The sequence below is a fragment of the Phyllobates terribilis genome, unplaced genomic scaffold (genome assembly GCF_046119375.1).
Source record: "Phyllobates terribilis strain yellow unplaced genomic scaffold, ASM4611937v1 Scaffold_1__5_contigs__length_1240528914, whole genome shotgun sequence".
Classification (NCBI taxonomy): domain Eukaryota; kingdom Metazoa; phylum Chordata; class Amphibia; order Anura; family Dendrobatidae; genus Phyllobates; species Phyllobates terribilis.
The window spans coordinates 180,236,188-180,259,439 of NW_027362761.1; the positions used below are offsets into that span (position 1 = coordinate 180,236,188).

The following is a 23,252-nucleotide window of genomic DNA, read 5'->3' on the forward strand; positions in this document are numbered from 1 at the left end:
TTTACTTTTACTGCAGGAGATCGTTGGCTTCAACTGGAATGGGCGTGACGGTAAGTATGGTTTAATTTAGAACAATAAAGAATTGTGTCTTTATTTTAATTAAAGGACTTTATTCTGGATGTTTGTGTTTTTTTTTAACTTTGACTATGGGGTTAGTAATGGGGGTGTCTTATAGACGCCTCTCCATTACTAACCTGGGATTGATGTCAGCTAGCATTATAAGCTGACATCAACCCCAACCCTATTACCCCACTGCCACCCTTCCTGGGCTATTAATATCAGCCCCCAGCTGTCTGCCTAGCCTTTGCTAGCTATTAAAATAGGGGGGACCCCACATCATTTTTTTTGAGGGGTCCCCCATTTTAATAGCTAGTAAAGGCTAGGTATTCAGCTGGGGGCTGATATTAGTAGCCTGGGAAGCTCCGTGGGTATTACCCCCTTCCCAGGCTTCAAACATCTGCCCCAGCCGTCTGCTTAACCTCCGCTAGAGCCTAAAATTATGGGGAACCCCACGCCAATTTTTTTTAAAATAAATCCTTTATTTTAACACTAAATGACAAGTACAGTAATCAACACTGTCACTGTACTTCATATATATGTGACTGACATGTTTCTATCTATCTATCTAATCTATGTGTGATTCTCTATTCCTTCTATTCTAAATTGTCGGGTACCGCTGCTGAAATGCCGGCCGGCTTTTTTAAAGAGACGGTGCATGAAAACACTATTATTTTTTTAAATAAATCCTTTACTCTAAATGACAAGTACAGTAAGCAACACTGTCACTGTACTTCATATATTTGTGACTGACATGTTTCTATCTATCTAATCTATGTGTGATTCTCTATTCCTTCTATTCTAAATTGTCGGGTACCGCTGCTGAAATGCCGGCCGGCTTTTTTAAAGAGACGGTGCATGAAAACACTATTATTTTTTTTAATAAATCCTTTACACTAAATGACAAGTACAGTAAGCAACACTGTCACTGTACTTCATATATATGTGACTGACATGTTTCTATCTATCTAATCTATGTGTGATTCTCTATTCTTTCTGTTCTAAATTGTCGGGTACCGGTGTATGCCGCTGCTGAATTGCCGGCTTTTCATGTTTCACTGTGAGCACTGTTCCCATCGATTTGGGCAATCACTGTAATTGCCCAAATCCATGTGGCATTACAGTGAGTGGCAGACAATCCCTGCATGATTGGTGCTCTAAATAGCGCCAGACATGCAGGACACGCTTTTGGTGCACGAACAGTTATCGAACATAACCTCGAACAGCCGAATTTTTTGCAAATCGTTCGGGTTCCTCGAACGACTCGAACACCGCCCAAAACAGCTCGAATTTGAGATTGGCGAACAGTTCTAGTCGAACACCGCTCATCTCTACTGTTATTACCTCTGACATCAGGAAGTTAACAGTGTATACCATAGCAGAACACTGCAGCTCTGTGCACTGTTTTGTGGATGCTGCAGGGTACTGCAGTTCAGCTGCTATAATAAGATCTGATCTGCACTACTTGACAGCAACTACTAACAGCATATGGATTTGCAGTGTTCTAATTCTCACCCCGTTTACATCCGGCCGCCAAAGGTGATAACAACTGACCGGTGGGGGCACAAGGTGTGAGACACCAAGTGATCTTATATTGATAATCTATTCTAAGGATTAATACAAAAGTACTGAAAAGCCCCATTAAATTTATGGTGTTTCCCTATTTTCACTTGAGAAATCCATGTTGGCTTATTTAGAACATGCTATAAATAAGAGTATCAATGTTTATGTGCATTTTGTGATGTTTTTGAAGATGTACATTTTTGGAGACTCTCTTCTTGGTTAAATAAATTTTCTGTTTATTAAATGTGATATAAAAATAGTCGATACTAACATATTAACCTGTTTTATCATTATTTTCTTGTTTAGTAGGATCATTCAACATGTTTGTTTTTACAAACATGGAGATCACATTAGCCTTAGTGACTTTTTTTATTGTCCTTTTAATAACAAAGAAATTCTGGAGAAAAAGAAAGCTTCCTCCTGGTCCTTGGGGAATACCAATCCTGGGGAACATATTACAAATAGAGGAACTTCCTCACAAGTCATTCATTAAAATGAAGGAGAAGTATGGAGATGTATTTCGTCTGAAGCTAGGCATGGTGCCAGTGGTGGTAGTGAGTGGATTGGAGACTGTCAAAAAGGTTTTACTGAAACAAGGAGAACAGTTTGCTGGTCGTCCAAAACTTTACACTTTCAGCTTGATTAATGATGGCACAAGTTTGGCATTCTCAGAACATTTTGGAGATGCTTGGAAACTCCATAAAAAGATCGCAAAAAAGTCTTTACGAGAATTTTCACAATCATCTAGATTTTCATCATCCCAGAGTCTTTTTGAAGAGTTTGTGTCTGCAGAATCTGAAGCTCTTGTGGAAACACTGCTGTTGAATTCTGAAAAGGGCTACTTTGATCCATCAGACAGTATCACATATACTGTAGCCAGTGTTGTCTGTGCTTTATGTTATGGAAAGCGCTACAGTCACGATGATGAAGAGTTTCTTGGAGTCATCCAAGTAAATGAAGATGCCCTAAAGGCATCAGGTTCTGCTGCACCAGCAGACTTTATTCCCTTTTTACGTTTTCTTCCATTGCCTGGAATAAAAGCACTACTACAAACAGTTAAAATATTTAACAACTTTACTCAAAAACATGTAAAAGAACATTATGAGACATATGACAAGGTTTGTAATAATCATATATCAATTATTCTTAAAGGGCTATTCTCATGTTATTAATTATCTTTAGTTAATTAGACTGCTGTGGCTCTCCTGATATAGCTGCTTTTATCTTACATAGTGTACAGCTTGTCTCCATTGAGCTTGGCTAGCCAATTGCGCATAGTGGCTACATTCTAAGAGAATAGTTAACTCCTAACATCCCAGTCAGTGCTCTTCAGCACATTGATTTCTATACAGCAGTTAGCTGCTCACCTCCTCCCCCCTCCCTCTTATCTCTTTACAAGCTATCCTTACAAATCTTGCAAAATCACCAGCACCCAGCATAAGCTGCTTCCAGAGTAGATAATCTAATTACAGCTTTCACTTTCCTCACATGCTTATTCAAATGCACTATTATCTCTAAATCTAAATATATTGAAATAAACCCTGATAGCTGAATGTGTTATAGCAAAACTTATCCTGAGCTTTTTAGTTCTACTAATACTAAAAATCTACTGCTCCTCAGAACTGTCACTCAAGAAGGAATGCTCGCTCCACCAGAAACCAGGAAGTTAGGAGACTGCAGAGTTGTGAGCTGCTCAAGAGAGAATTTGAGAACAAAAATTTGATTAACAATATGAAAAAATATATTTTACACAAAAAAATCCTAATTAAACAGATTAGAAAACAAAAAACAAACTGACCATCACCTCCTAACATAATAAAACAAGTGTGAACAGATTGCCTTCTCGTGGCTGGTGAGCACACATGAATTGGCCAGTGTATACACTTAGTACCTACATTTGATAAGTATATTCATTATAGTAGTAATGTAGTTTAAATTTCATATTTATAGTCAAAGTTTGCAAACATCTTACTGTGTACAGATTGATGTTGTATGCTTTGTAAATGAAAGACTTTGTCACTTAAAAAGTAACTGTCATTTTAATTTTTATTTCATAAATCAATAGAACTCATGGAAATAAGCAACTTTGTAATGTAATTTATCAGAGAAATCTGTTTCTTTCTTTGTCCATTCTCAATTTGGGTGAAATCTGTATTCAGCTTAGACAGATTTTCAGATTACAGAGATAAGACATGACAATTGTAGTTGAAGAAATTCTATGTCTGTGGTGTTGAACCTATGGCACGCGTGCCAGAGGGGCACGCAGAGCCCTCTCGGTGGGCATGCATGCCATTTCCTCAGCATTGCCGCCACCACTCTCCTGTCCTGAGCCCGGGCGTGATCCCCCTCTCACTAGTGCCGCGGCCCCGTTCCATTGCACTCACATGGCATGATGGGAGGGCGCGTGCAGTATAATGGCCCCAGCTTTTTTTTTTTAAACTGGGGCCATTATACTGTATGGAGCATCATGTGGGGCCATTATACAGTATAGAGGACTATGTGGGGCCCATTACACTGTATAGAGCACTATGTGGGGCCCATTACACTGCATGAAGCACTGTGTGGGGCCCATTACTCTGTGTGGAGCACTATGTGGGGCCCATTACACTGTATGGAGTGCTTTGTGGAGCCCATTACACTGAATGGAGCACTATGTGAAGCTCATTACTCTATATGGAGCAATATCTGGGGCCCATTACTCTGTATGGAGCATCATGTGGAGCCCATTACTCTGTATGGAGCACTGTTTGGAGCCAATATACTGTATGGAGCACTATGTGGGGCCAATATACTGTAAGGAGCACTATGTGAGGCCATTATACTGTATGGAGCACTATGTGAGGCCATTAGACTCTATGGAGCACTATGTGGGGCCATTATACTGCATGGAGTACTATGTGAGGCCATTATACTGTATGGATCACTATGTGGGGCCATTATACTGTATGGATCACTATGTGGGGCCATTATACTGTATGGAGCACTATGTGGGGCCATTATACTGTATGGAGCACTATGTGGTGCCATTATTCTGTATGGAGCACTATGTGGTGCCATTATTCTGTATGGAGCACTATGTGGTGCCATTATTCTGTATGGAGCACTATGTGGGGCCATTATACTGTATGGAGCACTATGCGGGACCATTATACTGTATGGAGCACTATGTGGGGCCATTATACTATATGGAGCACTATGTGGGGCCATTATTCTGTATGAAGCACTATGTGGGGCCATTATACACTATGGAGCACTATGCGGGGCCATTGTACAGAATGGAGCACTATGTGGGGCCTATTTCACTATATGGAGCACTATGTGGGGCACATTACACTGTATGGAAGACTTTTTGTTCCCATTATACTGTATGGAAGATTATGTGGGGCCATTATGTTGTATGAGCACTATGTGGGGCCCATTATACTGTATGGATGACTATGTGGGGCCATTATTCTGTATGGAGGAATATGTGGGGCCCATTATACTGTATGGAGCACAATGTGAGGCCCATTATACTCTATGGAGCACAATGTGGGGCCCATTACACTGTATAGAGCACTATATGGGGCCCATTACACTGTACAAAGGACTATATGGGGCCCATTATTCTGTATGGAGGACTATGTGGGGCCTATTACACTATATGGAGGACTATGTGGGGCTCATTATTCTGTATGGAGGACTATGTGGGGCCCATTACACTGTATGGAGGACTTTTTCTGCCCATTATACTGTATAGAAGACTATGTGGGACCATTATTCTGTATGGAGCACTATGTTGGACCCATGTAGATTGTGACCCCTCGAGGGCAGGGTCCTCGCTCCTCCTGTACCAGTCGCCGACTTGTATTGTTCAAAATTTATTGTAATTCTTTGTGCCATGTATATCCCTTTCACATGTAAAATGCTATGGAATGAATGGTGCTATAATAATAAATAATAATAATAATTACACTGTATGGAGGACTATGTGGGGCCATTACATTATACTGTATGGATGAGTTTTTGTGCCTATTATACTGTATGGAGAGCTGGGTGGAGATTACAGTTGGAGAATCATACTGTGATGGGGTCACCATTCTTTGTTGGGGGGATTGAGGAAGGGTGAGGTACGGTAGGGTCATCATACTGTGCATGTGGAGGAATTCACTGTGGGGGTATCATACTGTGTTTGGGGGCACTTTTGTTTGCATCATATTTTATCTGCTTTATTCAAGGCTTTTTATCCTGTGCTATTACATTTTTAAATTAAGCCATTGGACCATATGCTTTTTAGTGCTCTTACACAACATATTAAATTAGTCCACTATAATTCCAAAAGTTAATTGTTTTATTTGATAAGGAAAAACTTCCTCAATTGAAGACAATTTTTTAACAAATATCAAGATTGGCCTTTGACTTTGTCCAAGCTTTAAACTTTGGCCCTCTGTGTATTTGAGTTTGGCATCCCTGGCTTAAAGGGTTATTCTCATCATGATAAACGGTTACAATTGCAAAGAGGTTGTAAAAACAAACAACTTTGCAATTTTACTTTTGACTAAAAATCCTCTCCATTCTCAAGAGCAGATCTCCACTGAAATTGTTGGCTAGTATCTCAGACTTGGAGTGCAATGGTTACAGGCTTTTTGCAATAGACTCTATAGCGCATTAATGTATGAATCGTTTTTCCAAACTAAAATCTCAGTATTCAGGTTAAATTGCCGTGTTGGCACTTTGCGATAAATATGTGGGTTTTGGATTGCAGTTTGGTCACTCGGTCTCTAAAAGTTTCGCCATCACTGGTCTATGTAGAAGGGAGTAGGTGGAGAACTGCCTCTAGCTCTTCCCTCTCCCTGTCCTCTATATAGAATCTTATCAGTAGCGACTGTCATTTCCTCTCTCATTAATTGGAAAGTCTGTCTTCACTGAATACAGATGTTACCAGTGAATTGAGAATTTTTAAAAATTAATGTGAAGTCCCAGAGGAGAAAGAAGCAGATTTCTCTGATAAGAAATATTACAGAGTTGCTAATTTTCATGTGTACTATTATTTTTTGGTTATGGAATGAAAATGAATGCGATTACTGTTTAAGCAGGCTTTTATTAATACTTAGTGGTGACATACAGATGATACTGCTATTAAATTAATCTGCTAAAATATTTGCACTATTTGCATAGCACATGTATTCCCTGTGGAGGGCACACTTCCCACATACTATAGACTCAATATCACAGTAGAATGCAACACAAGTCAAGTTGGTGCTTTCTATCTCTGTATCTCTGTATTTCTAGAGAGGATATGCCATTGACGCGCCCCCTGGGCTGTGGGGTACCCGGTGCCGGGCCAGTAGATACTGGGGGATGTCACAGTGGCGGTGACCCGGTCTGTGACCCAGGGCGGTCAATAACAGGGATTTATTTATAGGGGATTTATAGTTTTTGTATACAGTCCGTGACGCCACCTGTGGTATGCGGCTATGTGGAGCCGCCGCTGCGGTGCAGATCCTCTGGAGCTGATGTCAGTGCAGCAAAGCTGGTGTGGCTCTCCACAGGTAGAGCTTAGCTCCAGGGCAGTGTAGATGGTATAGGTCGTGCTGGGCGTTGTAGTGCAGGGATTGATGACGCAGCAATAATCAGTCCACAACTTAATGGCGGTTTCCTCTTAGCTTTACTGGTGGTGATTAGACAAGTCGGGACTAGGGTACTGGCTAGAAGTGGAAATCCGGGCAGCCTGGAAGCAAGTAAAGAATCCTCCTTGCCACGTGAAGTTGGAGGCCTTCCCTTTCCACTAATCTCTTTGGCCCTGCTGCTTGTAGCGGTGCGGTGGCCCTCGTCCCTGAGTGCAACGTTTCTGTGCTCACTTGTATGGCAGGCAGCTCGGGCCTTGCTGGTGCGTCGCTCCCACGTGGCAGTTCTGGGCCCTCTGTGCTGCGGAGCCTCCGGGCGTCTGATGGGGCCAGGAGACCTGGAGTCACCTGCCCTCCGGTTTCTGCGGCTGGGCCTTCAGTGCCCCACAGCCTCGGACTCCCGTGTCCGGTTCTTGTGTGCTCATCCTTCTGGGGTGAGCTGACGTGCAGCTCCAGTCCCCAGCTCCTCTCTCCTCGACGTCCTCACTTCAACTCCTCACACTAAGTCTAACTAACCCCACCCCCAGATCCCAGTTGCCAAGGGAAGGGGCTCCCCTTGCTGGTCTGGAGCCAGGACAGTGTTGAATGTTAGTATACCTGACTAGGGGACCCCTGCTTGCTTCCAGGCATGGCATTACCTCTTGTGAGGGAGGCAATGCCACTGTGGCAACTGGACCCCTGGGGTGCCACACCATCACGTACTGATTTGTAGTGGTCCAACTGCTGACGTTTTCACGCGAATCTCACCACAGCTCCGACAAAGTGGGAGGTAATGGAGCAGGACAGGGGCGTTACGGGGAGAGGCGACTTTCACTCATCAAATTCATGATGCGCGGCAATGTTCGCTACGCCTCAAATCTTACAACAGCAGAGACTGGAGTAGGATTTGTGGTGAGGTGCACATAGCAGCAGACGTCACTATGCACTTCGCCTAATTCAGAGCATTAGCCTATTAACGAATGAGGAACATCTACTCCAAAACGATAGAATCGCCCACAATTCATCCAAGTAAACTTCTTTTTCTGTTTTCTTAATATTGAATCTGACAAAAAAGACCTCAATAAAATCAGATACAGTGTCCACAGTGACTCCCGGGTGCCTGCGCAATAGAGCACTGCAGCACTGTGCTCAGCCAAACGGGCCCGGGAGGAAACAAAGCGTGCTCCCTGCGAGCCGCGCTTTGCGCATGCGCCGGGAGAAGTGAGGGAAAAAAGCGCACGTCACAGGGACCTGTGATGTGCGAGGAGGGAGGGAAATATGGTAACCGTGGACATAGGTGGGGAATTGGTGGAATAATAAGCAGAAGGGCGGGGATAGCTTGGTGTCCGGGGAACTCCAAACCTGTGAAAAACCAAGGAGATAAAAACACTTTTCTCTGCATTCAGACCTCTACCATGGGCCATACAGGTATGTATAGATTTACTTTTCTATACCCTGTATGCCCATAGTAGAGGTCTGATAACTCCAAAGTGGTGACAGATTCCCTCAATGTTTAAAGGATTGCGGATTAAGGACCCAAATATGAAAACTAGCTGAAGACATGTAACTATTTAGGTTGTGCTTTCATTTTTCTAAACTTTGCTAGACCAATTACTGAACAGCTTTATTCAAAACTTGACATACTTTTCTGCATTTGTATTTTTTTATATACTACAGGATCACATAAGAGATATCACTGATGCTTTAATCTATTGCTGTAGCCGGAGAAATTTAGAAGATAAGTTATCTGCTTTGTCAGATGCCCAGATTCTATCCACTGTGAATGATATCTTTGGAGCAGGTAAAAAATTCAGCTCATGCATTTTAACACAAACTTTGAATATAATCACTTATTTGGTTGTAAAGTGTATAAGTAAAAATCTTTGTTTTCAAGGCCCTTTTATGTGATCTAATAATTATAGAAGAATTCTCATTCCCGATTATATTATGGTCTGGCATACACTTGACACCAATCACCTGGCGAATGAGCAAAACTCCTTCATTCCAGATAGAAGGGATTGTGTGCTTTATCTCATGCCATCCGAAAGCTGACACTGTGCTTGGTGATTTAAGGCTTACATAAGTTCCTTGGTCATGGAAACCCATGCCATTAAGCTAGGGCTGCCACCAGGAATTTCAGGGCCCCATACTGGCAAGATTTTCGGGCTCCCTTGAGACTCCACACAGGATCCACCCCAACTCCGCCTCCACCCCTCGAACCTTCCACAGTCCCACCATCCACTCATGGAAAAACTCCACTTCTGCACCACGTCCTCACCAATCACACATTAACAGTTCCAATCGAACACCAGATCACATACCTAGCCAGCAGCTGTTGTTTTGGCCAAAAGATTTTTTAAGCCGCCACCACGACAATGTAGACTCTTCTGGCCAGACCCTACTCTACTCTAACCTATTAAATGTTTGTTAAAATATCCAATACTCTTTTTAGCTATATTTTTATTTATTTTTCTTTAAGGGAATGTGTCCTGTACATTTTTTTAAATTACCAATAATATCACATACAAGAGAGAAATACAGTCACACAATGACCAGACCACATATTACCACCACATAGTGATCAAATAATACCACATACAAGGAACAAATACCGTCACACCATGACCAGATCACATATTACCACCACATAGTGACCGAATAATATCACATACAAGGGACAAATACTGCCACACCATGACCAGACCACATATTACCACCACATTGTAACCAAATTATACCACATACAAGGGACAAATACCATCACACATGACCAGACCACATATTACCAACACTTATCAACTAAATAATACCACTCACAAGGAACAAATATCACCACACCATGACCAGATAATATATTACCACCACATAGTAACCGAATTATACCACATACAAGGAACAAATACCGCCACACCATCATCAGACCACACATTACCACCACATAGTGACTGAATATTACAATACTGATCATTAATAAAAAAAAACACAATACTAATATTACCATAAGTGCCATTATACATGGGAGCTCTGTATATAGTGTCAGTGTAAAGGTAAAACAGGGATCACCAGTTACATTATATACAGGAGCTCTGTATATAGTGTATAGTATGCAGGTAATACAGTGAACATCAGTGATATTATACACAGGATCTCTGTATATAGTATATAGTGTACAGATAATACAGTGATCACCAGTGACATTATACATAGTAGCTCTGTATATAGCGTATAGTGTACAAGTAATACAGTGAACACTAGTGATATTATACACAGCAGCTCTGTATATAGTGTATAGTGTACAGGTAATACAGTGATTACCAGTGACATTATACACAGAAGCTCTGAATATAGTGTATAGTGTACAGGTAATACAGTGAACACCAGTGATATTATACACAGGAGCTCTTTACATAGTATATAGTGTACAGGTAATAAAGTGAACACCAGTGATATTATACACAGGAGCTCTGTATATAGTGTATAGTGTACAGGTAATACAGTGATCACCTGTGACATTATACACAGGAGCTCTGAATATAGTGTACATGTAATACAGTGAACACCAGTGATATTATACACAGGAGCTCTGAACATAGTATATAGTGTATAGTGTCAGTGTACAGGTAACACAGGGATCACCAGTGACATTATACACGGGAGCTCTGTACATAGTATATAGTGTACAGTGTGTAGTGTAAGTGTACAGGTAATACACTGACTCACCAGTGATGTCTCTAGTTGAAGTCCATCATCTTTGCTTTTCTTTTCCATAAAGCGCAGAATGCCATCACTTCTTCCAGCCAGGATTTGTCTCTGCATAAAATAACAGTTATCTAGAGAACCGCTTCCAGAGCACATGTAAGGTGCCCCAGCGAGGTAGTCGTGGGCGAGCTGTAGCCCCCTCTCGCTATGGCACCCTACAGACAATCTCGTGCCCGGTCCACTCTTCCTCCAGGAATTGGTACCCCTCACGGATGTGGAACTCAAGGACTCGTCCCCGAGTCTGGGACGCCTCCACCGACTTTCTCTGCGCCGCGTTGGACCCTTCCAGCCAGCCTCTGAGGAAGGTGTCGGTCCATCGCCGCTGCTCTTGTGGCGTCATCGGGGGGTTGCGGGTAGTCCACTTCAGACTCCCGAGCTCGGCGTAACACTTCGCCGAGGGGGTGTTGAGGGCCTCCACTGCCAGCTGCCAAAAACTCTCTTGCGGGGCCCACTTCCTAGGAAGCCTCGCCTCCGCACCATCCCCTTCAGGCCTAGGGGCCCCTGTCGCTGTGGAAGCTGTCGCGGCAGGCGCCGCAGGCGAAACCGGCCGCTAGGGTATAGGCTGCTCACCTCCGTCAGGCTCCGCTGCAGCTGTTGCTCCGGCCCCACCAGAATGTTCTCCACCCTCGGCCGAGGGGGACGGATCTTCCGGCATCCGGCTCCAGCACCACATGCGGAACTCATGGATAAGCAGGCCCAGCTCTGGATCGGGCCTAGGGGACCACTGGACAGCCACTGGGGGTAAAGACTCACGGTCGGCATCCGCGAGCGAGCGACTCTCGCTTGCAGCCCCTGGGGTACTCAGCTCTAGCATCCCCTCCTCAGCGCGCATTCCGGACAGGTCATCCGATCCTCCGGTTGCCATCTTCGCAGAGCATCCACCGCAGCACCTCCTTCCTCTCGTGTGCTGGATGGAAAATGGCGCTGGTCGCTTACCTGCGCGTCCAACTCCTCCTCTTCCTGGGCTGGCTTTCTGACGCGACTGCCGTGTCACTCGTCACTCTCGGCAGCTCTGCCTTCAGCCGCGCCCCTTCTCTGTGCGCTGATACTCACGGGGCCAGACTTCACGCTACGCCGCGCCCTCTTCCTCACTGGACGTCCCATCCTGGGATGCATCTTCACTGCTGGGCCCATCCTTCTTCGGGCCGGAACTCGTAGGGGCTGGATATCTTTTCGCGCTCTCCGGCGCTGTCCACTCCCACGATAGGCGGTTCTTCTCCCAGACTTTACCGCCATTGTCACCATCTTGGAATCCATGCTTCGGGCCGCCATCTTGGGCCACATGCCTTCCAACACTTTCTCCTCAGTGTCCTGCGTCGGCTCTTCCCCGCTTTCTTCATGCGAGGAGCTCGCATCCTGCCGACTCCACCAAATGTAAGGTGCCCCAGCGAGGTAGTCGTGGGCGAGCTGTAGCCCCCTCTCGCTATGGCACCCTACAGACAATATGTGTCCTCCCTCTGAAGTGTGGCTGTGTATGTAGTGCTCTTCACTTACTTCAAGCCATCCGATCGCGACTGTCTCCAGGCATTTCTCTTCTGGGACCAGGGCAGCAATAAATTCAGAGGACACGAGGTTCTTAACCAGAACTTGGACTTTACTTGGGGAAGAGGAATATGTACAATATTTACAGGCAGATATAATGGATAAGGCCCGACAGGTTATCATCTTTCTCACAGGTGCTGGTAACTCCTTCAGCCCTGGTTCCCTCTTTAAGTGAAGCATCTCTGTGACTCTAATCTCTGGCCCAAGAGACTGTTCTGTAATACTGACAGTGACCTGGATCCGATATCACTCCCCCACGTCTTAGCCTGGAGTCCTATTTATCTTCCTCTGCTTCCTGCAGACTAGAAGTGCCCCGGGTCCTCACTACCTTTGAGGAGTTTCTCCGACCGGCTGACAGGACTTGTGCTCTTGTGTGGGGAGACTTGCACACTGGTGATCCCACTGTCTGAGGGTATGGAGCTCCCGTCTACCCTAGCAGCCACTATAGTCAGGCTGCCTGAACGATTTGCTGTCCAATCTCTTACTGAAGAACCACTTCCTGATTCTGGAAACTAAACAGAGATTTTCCTAATGTGCCCACCCTCAGTGAGCTGTCATCACACAGCATTAACTCATTCCTGTCTGTAACACTGCTAGCAGACTCAACCTGACATCTGCACCCAGGACAGTGGCATCTTGTGGTTGTTTACAGGTACTGCAGCCCACAATGAATTATGCCAGGAACAAGCTCTATATCACTCAAGGCTTGATCCGGGCACTAAGTTCCCCCTCTACTCTACTGACTGGACCACTGAAGCTAACCCCTTAGCTTGGCCTACCACAGTTCAAAGAGGATTAACTAAGGGAACATTTTCCTTAACTACTTCAGTGCCTAGGGAAGGCTACATCCTTCCCCACTATTACACACATTCCCCACTTTTTCCCCTTCTTGTACTCAGCTAAATACAGATGTGCACCCACCATTAATATATAATTAGTTATTATGCAGCCACCATTCCAAATATAAATTGTAATCCTCCACTGAGGCCCACTAGCTATAAACAGCCACTTTTCCCCACCTAATATATAAATTAGTTAGCACCCGTACTCTTTCGGCCAATTCAACATCAGTCACACTCCTGCAGCCTCAATGCCCACCACTCTGTACTTGTAGTCCCCCTTCCCCCTCACTTCGTCATTTTCAGTCCCCCTCACATCATTTGCAGTCCCCCTCCCGCACTCACTTCATCATCTGCAGTATCCCCCACTTCATCATTTGCAGTCCCCCCACTTCATCATTTACAGTCCCTCGTCCCCCCCTCATTCCATTATTTGCAGCCCCACCTCTTAGTTCATCATTTTCTGTCACCCTCCCCCTCTCACTTCATCATTTGCAGTCAGCCTCCCCCTAACTCCATCATTTGCAGTCCCCCTCCCCCTCTCGCTTCATCTTTTGCAGTCCCCTGTCCCTCCCTCACTCCATCATTTGCAGTCCCCCGTCCCTCCCCCACTCCATCATTTGCATTCCCTCACCCCCCTCACTCTATCATTTGCTGTCCCTTGTCCTCCCCCTCACTCCATCATTTGCAGTCCCCCTCTCACTCCATCATTTCCAGTCACCCTCCCCCTCTCACTTCTTCATTTGCAGTCCCCATCCCCCTCTCACTCCATCATTTGCAGTCCCCCCACTCCATCATTTGCAGTACCCCGTTCCATCTCACTCCATCATTTGGAGCCCCCCACTCCATCATTTGCAGCCCCCCTCACTCTATCATTTGCAGTCCCCCCTCACTCCATCATTTCCAGCCCCCCACTCCATCATTTGCAGCACCCATCCCCTCACTCCATCATTTGCAGCCACCCACTCCATAATTTGCAGCCCCCCACTCCTCCATTTGCCGTCCCCCACTCACTCCATCATTTGCAGTCCTTCTCCCCCTCTCACCTCATCATTTGCAGTCCCCCGTCCTTCCCTCACTCCATCATTTACAGTCCCACGTCCTCTCTCACTCCATCATTTGCAGCCCCTCATCCTCCCCCTCACTCCATCATTTGCAGACTCCATCCCCTCACTCCATCATTCGCAGCCCACTCAATCTATCATTTGCAGTCCCCCTCACTCCTTCATTTGCAGCCTCCCACTCCATCATTTGCAGCCCCCCTCCACTCACTACATCATTTGGAGCTGCCTCACTCCATCATTTGCAGTCCCCACTCACAAAATAATTTGCAGCCCCCCCATTCCAATATTTGCACCACCACTCCCCGCATGCCATCATTTGCAGCCCCCATCCCCTCACGTCATCATTTGCAGCCCCCTCACTCCATCATTTGCAGTCCCCCTCACTCCTTCATTTGCAGCCTCCCACTCCATAATTTGCAGCACCCCTCCCCTCACTCCATCAATTACAGCCCCCACACTCCATCATTTGCAGCCCCCTCCCCTCACACCATCATGCGGAGCCCCCTCACTCCATCATGTACAGCTCCCCTCTCTCCATCATTTTAAGCCCCCACTTCATCATCTACAGCCCCCCCTCACTTCATCATTTGAAGCTCCCACTCCATCATTTGCAGTCCCCCCCACTTCATTTGCTGCCCGCCACTCAATCGTTTGCAGCACCTCTCCCCTCACTTCATTTGCAGCCCCCTCACTTTATCATTTGCAGTCCCCCCACTCCATCATTTGCATGCCCCCCACTCCATCATTTGCAGCATCCCTCCACTCACTCCATCATTTGAAGCACCGACACTCCATCATTTGCAGCCCCCCTTCCCTCCATCATTTGCAGCCCCCTCATTCCATCATTTGCAGTCCCCATTCAGTCCATCATTTGCAGCCCCCTCATTCCATCATTTGCAGCCCCCCTCCCATCACTCCATCATTTGCAGCCCATCCACTCCATCATTTGCAGCCCCCCTCACTCCATCATTTGCAGTCCCCCCTCACTAAATAATTTGCAGACCCTTCACTCCATCATTTTCAGTACCCCTCCCCTTACTCCATCATTTGCAGCCCCCCCACTCCATCATTTGCAGTCCCACCTCACTTCATTTGCAGCCCCCCCACTCAATCATTTGCAGTACCCCTCCCCTCGCTCCATCATTTGCAGCCCCCGCATTGCATCATTTGCAGCCCTCTCACTCCATCATTTGCAGCCCCCTCCATCATTTGCAGCCCCCCTATTCCATCATTTGCAGTCCCCCTGTCACTTCATCATTTGCAGTCCCCCTGTCACTTCATCATTTGCCATCCCTCATCCCTCCCTCACTTCATAATTTTCAGTCTCCGCCCACTCCATCATTTGCAGCCCCCCTACTCCATCATTTGCAGCCCCCCTCCCCTCATTCCATCATTTGCAGTCCCCCTCACTAAATAATTTGCAGATCCCCACTCCATTATTTGCACCATCCCTCCCCTCACTCCATCATTTGCGGTCCCCATCCCCTCACTCCATCATTTTAAGCCCTCTCACTCCATCATTTGCAGCCCCCTCACTCCATCATTTGCAGACCCCCTCATTGCATCATTTTCAGCTCCCCATCCCGTCATTTGCCGTCCGCCCTCACTCCATCATTTACAGCCCCCCTCCCCATCTCACTTCATCATTTGCAGTCTCTCATCCTCCTACTCATTCCATCATTTGCAGCCCCCTCTCACTTCATCATTTGTAGTCCCCTTCCCCCTCTCACTCCATCATTTGCAGAAGCTCGTTCTCCCCTCACTCCAGCATTTGCAGTCTCCCCTAACTCCATCATTTGCAGCCCCCCTCACCTCAATCCATCATTTGCAGCCCCCCTCACTCCATCATTTGCAGTCCCCCTCACTAAATAATTTGCAGCCCCCCCACTCCATTATTTGCAGCACCCCTCCCCTCACTCCATCATTTGCAGTCCCCATCCCCTCACTCCATAATTTTCAGCCCTCTCACTCCATCATTTGCAGCCCCCTCAATCCATCATTTGCAGACCCCCTCATTTCATCATTTGCAGCTCTCCCACACTTCATAATTTGCAGCCCCCCCACTCCATCATTTAAGTCCCCCTCACTCCATCATTTGCAGTCCCCCCACTTCATTTGCTGCCCCCCACTCAATCATTTGCAGCACCCCTCCCTTCACTCCATCATTTGCAGCCCCCCTCACTCCATCATTTGCAGCCCCCCATTCCATTTTTTGCAGCCCCCCACTCCATCATTTGCAGCCCCCTCACTCCACTATTTGCAGTCCCCCTCACTAAATAATTTGCAGACCCCCACTCCATCATTTGCAGCACCCCTCCCTTTACTCCATCATTTGCAGCCCCTCACCCCATTATTTGCAGTCCAACTCACTCCATCATTTGCAGTCCTCCCTCACTTCATTTGCCGCACCCCACTCAATCATTTGCAGCACCACTCCCCTCACTCCATCATTTCCAACCCCCGCGCTCCATCATTTGCAGCCCCGCTCCCCTTACTCCATCATTTGGAGCCCCAACACTCCATCATTTGCAGCGACTCACTCCATCATTTGCAGCCCCCTCATTCCATCATTTGCAGTCCCCCCACTCAATCATTTGTAGCTCACCCTCACTCCATCATTTGCAGCCCCGACTCCATAATTTGCAGCCCCCCTCACATCATCATTTGCAGTCCCTCCACTCCATTATTTGCAGTCCCCCCACTCCATCATTTGCAGCACCCCTCCCCTCAATCCATCATTTGAAGCCCACACACTCCATGATTTGCAGCCCCCTCATTCCATGATTTGCAGCCCCCTCATTCCATCATTTGCAGCCCCCCTCACTCCATCATTTGCAGCCCCTCACTCCATCATTTGCAGCCCCCTCACTCCATCATTTAGAATCATAGAATCATAGAATCATAGAATGGTAGAGTTGGAAGGGACCTCCTGGGTCATCTGGTCCAACCCCCTGCTCAAAGCAGGATTCACTAGATCATCTCAGACAGATGTCTGTCCAGCCTCTGTTTGAAGACGTCCATTGAAGGGGAACTCACCACCTCTCGTGGCAGCCTGTTCCACTCATTAATCACCCTAACTGTCAAAAAGTTTTTTCTAATATCTAATCTGTGTCTCCTCCCATTTAGTTTCATCCCATTGCTTCTAGTCTTTCCTTGTGCAAATGAGAATAATGATGATCCATCTACAATGTGACAGCCCTTGACATATTTGTAGACAGCTATTAAGTCTCCTCTCAGTCTTCTTTTTTGCAAGCTAAACATTCCCAAATCCTGCAACCATTCCTCATAGGACATGGTTTGCAGACCAGTCACCATTCTGGTCGCTCTTCTCTGAACTTGCTCCAGTTTGTCTATGTCTTTTTCAAAATGTGGTGCCCAAAACTGTACACAGTATTCCAGATGAGGTCTGACCAAAGAGGAGTAAAGACCGATAATGACTTCACGTGATCTAGACTGTATGCTTCTGTTAATACATCCCAGAATTGTATTTGCCTTTTTTGCTGCTGCATCACACTGTTGACTCATGTTCAGTCTATGATCTATTAGTATACCTAAGTCTTTTTCACATGTACTGTTGCTTAGCTCTATTCCTCCCATTCTGCATATGCTTTTTTCATTTTTATTGCCCAGATGTAGTACTTTGCATTTTTCCCTGTTAAAAACCATTCTGTTGGTTGCTGCCCACTGCTCCAGTTTATTTAGGTCTTTTTGAATCCTCTCTCTCTCTTCTCTAGTATTAGCTATCCCTCCTAGCTTTGTGTCATCAGCAAATTTAATCAGTTTACCCTCAATTCCTTCATCTAAATCATTGATAAAGATGTTGAACAATACAGGTCCCAGGACAGAGCCCTGTGGTACCCCACTTGAGACATTCATCCAGCTGGATGTGAAGCCATTTACAACCACCTTTTGAGTCCGATCACTAAGCCAGTTATGAATCCACCTAACAGTTGCCTGGTCCATTGCATACTTGGTCATTTTTTCAATAAGGATGGTGTGAGATACTTTGTCAAATGCTTTGCTGAAGTCAAGATATACTATATCTACAGCATTTCCCTGATGCACCCAGTCAGTGATTCTGTCATAGAAGGAAATTAAGTTAGTCTGACATGACTTGTTAGTTACAAACCCATGCTGACTCTGGTTAATCACTTCATTCTTATCCATGTACTTACATACATCTTGTTAAATAATTTGTTCAAAGATCTTTCCTGGTATAGAAGTCAGACTCACCGGCCTATAGTTCCCTGGGTCCACCTTCTTCCCCTTTTTGAAGATAGGAACAACATTTGCTCTTCTCCAGTCTTCTGGGACTTCTCCTGTTCTCCAAGAATTTTCAAAGATTATGGAGAGTGGTTCTAAAATTTCTTCTACGATCTTCTTCAGTACTCTGGGGTGTAATTCATCTGGACCTGGAGACTTGAACTCATTTATGTTAGCTAAATATTCCCTCACAATCTTTCTGTTTACAGATAACTTGGATTCCTCTATTCCTTTAAAAGGACAGTGAAGATCAGTTGATGTTACATTTTCTTTCTGAGAGAAAACAGATGCAAAATAGGAATTAAAAAGTTCGGCCTTCTCAACATCCTCTCTTACCATTTCTCCATTTTCATCCTGTAAAAATCCTATAGCATCTTTGACTTTTCTTTTACTTTTGACATACCCCCAAAATCCTTTTTTATTGCTTTTGACATCTCTTGCAAGCCTTAATTCATTGTCAGCTTTAGCTAACCTGATATGTGCCCTGCAGGATCTGCAGACTGCATTATAATCTTCTTTAGATATGCCTCCCTCTTTCCATTTAATAAACATTTCTTTCTTTCTTTTTAGCATGTGTTTAAGTTCTGTGTTCGTCCATCCTGGGTTCCTTAAATGCTTCCCTTTCTTCCTACTTTTCGGGATTGTTAACGATTGTGCTTTGAGAATTTCATTTTTAAAAATTTCCCATCCTTCCTGGACATTTTTGTCCTTAAGGACATCCAGCCATTGGATCCCTCCTATTCTCTTTCTGAGTCTCTTAAAATCTGCCTTTCTAAAATCTAACCTTGAAGTTTGAGTCTTCACATGTCTTCCTCCTCTAGTTATCCAAAATTCTATAATAGCATGATCGCTGCCTCCTAGGGTCCCAGCCACCTTTATCTCCTCAACCATTTCCTCCCTGTTTATAAGGATTAGATCCAAAGTAGCAGATCCCCTTGTTTTCTCCCCTACCTTTTGGAAGATAAAGTTGTCAGCAAGAGAGGATAAGAATTTGCTTGACCTGTTAGTTTTACTTGAGAGAGATTCCCAACAAATGTCTGGATAGTTGAAATCTCCCATGACCACTACGTCATATTTTTTGGAGAACTTGGTCATTTGATACATAAAGAGTTCATCCATATCTTCAGCTTGCCCAGGTGGCCTGTAGTAAATGCCTACAATGGTGTCCTTTCCGTTGTTCTCTCCTTGTATTCTTACCCAAACAGTTTCCACAGAACTCCCAGTCTCTGAAGCTTCAATCTCTGTGCAGATATACGCTTTTCTAACATACAATGCAACACCTCCTCCTCGTTTATCAAGTCTGTTTCTTGCAAATAAGTTGTATCCTTTTAGCCTTTTATTCCAATCATGTGTATCGTCCCACCAAGTTTCAGTGATTCCAATGACATCATATTCCTTTTCCTGCATTAGTAGTTCCAATTCTCCTTGTTTGTTGCCCATGCTTTGTGCATTTGTATAAAAACATTTCAGTTTGTGATTGGTTTCTCTTCCTCCCATATTTTTATTATTTAAATTGCTTTGTCTTTGTTCTTCTTTTCCACTTCCAGTAGCAGAGATCTCAATAGTATTTGTCAGCTGTATGGCTTTTTCTGGCCTTTTGCTTCCCTTCCCACATTGTTCTAGTTTAAAGCTCTTCTGATGAGTGTAGCAAGGCGACTTCCAAATACATGTTTTCCAGTCTTCGTAAGGTGCACCCCATCTCTAGCAAGTAGTCCATCGTATAGGTAATTCATTCCGTGATCCAGAAATCCAAATCCTTGTTGACGGCACCATCGACGTAGCCAGTTGTTCACCTGTAGAATCTTATTCCACCTCATTGTTCCATGGCCATCCACTGGGAGGATGGATGAGAAGACCACCTGCGCTCCCAATTCTTTCACTTTCTTGCCTAAGTCTTCAAAGTCACTGCAGATGGTTTCCAGGTCCTTTCTTGCGGTGTCATTTGTCCCCACATGTATTAGCAGGAATGGGTAGTGATCTGTAGGTCTGAAGAGTCTTGATATCGTGTCAGACACATCTTTAATTTTTGCTCCTGGAAGACAGCACATTTCTCTTGAGGTTATGTCTGGTCTGCAGATAGCGGCCTCTGTTCCTCTTAACAGGGAATCCCCCATGACCACCACTCTCCGTTTTTTCTTCACAACATTCTTCTTTCTCCATCCAGGAGGATTCTGAGGGCTTACAAGGTTATTCATTGCTGGCAAAGTCTTATTTTGCTGTATTTCTTCATGGTTCTCCTGCGTGAGAGCCTGGTACTGGTTCCTGAGCAGTATGGGTGCTGACTGCCTCTCGATCCTCCTGCTTCTGTGGGTCACATGCTTCCATTCCTCTGTTTCGTCAGGTGCAGTTCGAATTTCTTCTCTTTCTGAATCATGAAGAGATAATTCTGCTCTGTCTAAGAACTCTTCAACTTCCTTAATGATTTTCAAGGTAGTTAACCTCTCTTCTACATTTCGCAACTTTTCCTCCAACAGGGACACAAGCTTGCATTTCTGGCATGTGAAGTTTGGCTTTTCCACTGGCAAGTCTGTGAACATGTAGCAGGATATGCAGCTCACCAAATGGCTCCTGGACTCTTCCATGTTCTTATTGTTAATGTTCTGAAAACAGTGAAAAAAGCTTAAAAAAAAAGCTTAAAAATGCCGGCGCGCGGTTTACCGATGTTCTCTTTTCAGCTCCAACAGCCAAAATCCAGTGTTCTTTGAGCTCGCGGAGACTCTTCACTTACCCCAAAATGCAGTGGGAATATGCAAATTATCTCCTCAGGACTCCTCGCCTGGTTTGCAGCCCCCCTCCCCATCTCACTTCATCATTTGCAGTTTCTCATCCTCCTACTCACTCCATCATTTGCAGCCCCCTCTCACTTCATCATTTGTAGCCCCCTTCCCCCTCTCACTCCATCATTTGCAGAACCTCGTTCTCCCCTCACTCCATCATTTGCAGTCTCCCCTTACTCCATCATTTGCAGCCCCCCTCCCCTCACTCCATCATTTGCAGCCCCCCTCACTCCATCATTTGCAGTCCCCCTCACTAAATAATTTGCAGCCCCCCACTCCATTATTTGCAGCACCCCTCCCCTCACTCCATCACTTGCAGTCCCCATCCCCTCACTCCATCATTTTCAGCCCTCTCACTCCATCATTTGCAGCCCCCTCAATCCATCATTTGCAGTCCCCCTCACTAAATAATTTGCAGCCCCCCACTCCATTATTTGCAGCACCCCTCCCCTCACTCCATCACTTGCAGTCCCCATCCCCTCACTCCATCATTTTCAGCCCTCTCACTCCATCATTTGCAGCCCCCTCAATCCATCATTTGCAGACCCCCTCATTTCATCATTTGCAGCTCCCCCACTCCATCATCTACGGCCCCCCCTCACTCCATAATTTGCAGCCCCCCCACTCCATCATTTGCAGTCCCCCTCACTCCATCATTTGCAGTCCCCCATCTTCATTTGCTGCCCCCCACTCAATCATTTGCAGCACCCCTCCCTTCACTCCATCACTTGTAGCCCCCCTCACTCCATCATTTGCAGCCCCCCATTCCATTTTTTGCAGCCCCCCACTCCATCATTTGCAGCCCCCCTCACTCCACTATTTGCAGTCCCCCTCACTAAATAATTTGCAGACCCCCACTCCATCATTTGCAGCACCCTTCCCTTTACTCCATCATTTGCAGCCCCTCACCCCATTATTTGCAGTCCAACTCACTCCATCATTTGCAGTCCCCCCTCACTTCATTTGCAGCACCCCACTCGATCATTTGCAGCACCCCTCCCCTCACTCCATCATTTGCAACCCCCACGCTCTATCATTTGCAGCCCCGCTCCCCTTACTCCATCATTTGGAGCCCCCACACTCCATCATTTGCAGCCACTCACTCCATCATTTGCAGCCCCCTCATTCCATCATTTGCAGTCCCCCCACTCCATAATTTGTAGCTCACCCTCACTCCATCATTTGCAGCCCCCACTCCATCATTTGCAGCCCCCTCACATCATCATTTGCAGTCCCTCCACTCCATTATTTGCAGTCCCCCCACTCCATCATTTGCAGCACCCCTCCCCTCAATCCATCATTTGAAGCCCACGCACTCCATGATTTGCAGCCCCCTCATTCCATGATTTGCAGCCCCCTCATTCCATCATTTGCAGCCCCCCTCACTCCATCATTTGCAGCCCCTCACTCCATCATTTGCAGCCCCCTCATTCCATCATTTGCAGATCCCCCACTCCATCATTTGCAGCTCACCCTCACTCCATCATTTGCAGCCCCCACTCCATCATTTGCAGCCCCCTCACATCATCATTTGCAGTCCATCCACTCCGTTATTTGCAGTTCCCCCACTCCATCATTTGCAGCACCCCTCCCCTCAATCCATCATTTGAAGCCCATGCACTCCATGATTTGCAGCCCCCTCATTCTATGATTTGCAGCCCCCTCATTGCATCATTTGCAGCCCCCCTCACCCCATCATTTGCAGCCTCCTCAATCCATCATTTGCAGCCCCCCTCTCTCCATAATTTGCAATCCCCAATCCATTATTTGTATTCCCCCCTCACTCCATCATTTGCAGCCCCC

At 45.7% G+C, this 23,252-nt stretch overlaps 1 protein-coding gene across 3 annotated transcripts in view; it reads left to right on the forward strand.

The window, feature by feature from the left end:
- Nucleotides 1–23,252, forward strand: part of LOC141252544 (cytochrome P450 1A1-like) — a 79,813-nt gene that overhangs the window by 22,199 nt on the left and 34,362 nt on the right. The window contains exons 2-3 of one of the 3 annotated variants that reach the window (XM_073670534.1): nucleotides 1,927–2,738; nucleotides 8,883–9,006. In XM_073670534.1, the coding sequence (XP_073526635.1) occupies nucleotides 1,941–2,738; nucleotides 8,883–9,006 (922 nt within the window). In that variant the 5' untranslated portion in view covers nucleotides 1,927–1,940. The remainder of the gene's footprint in view (nucleotides 1–1,926; nucleotides 2,739–8,882; nucleotides 9,007–23,252) is intronic. The other 2 variants (XM_073670541.1, XM_073670554.1) reach the window with 2 other exon arrangements.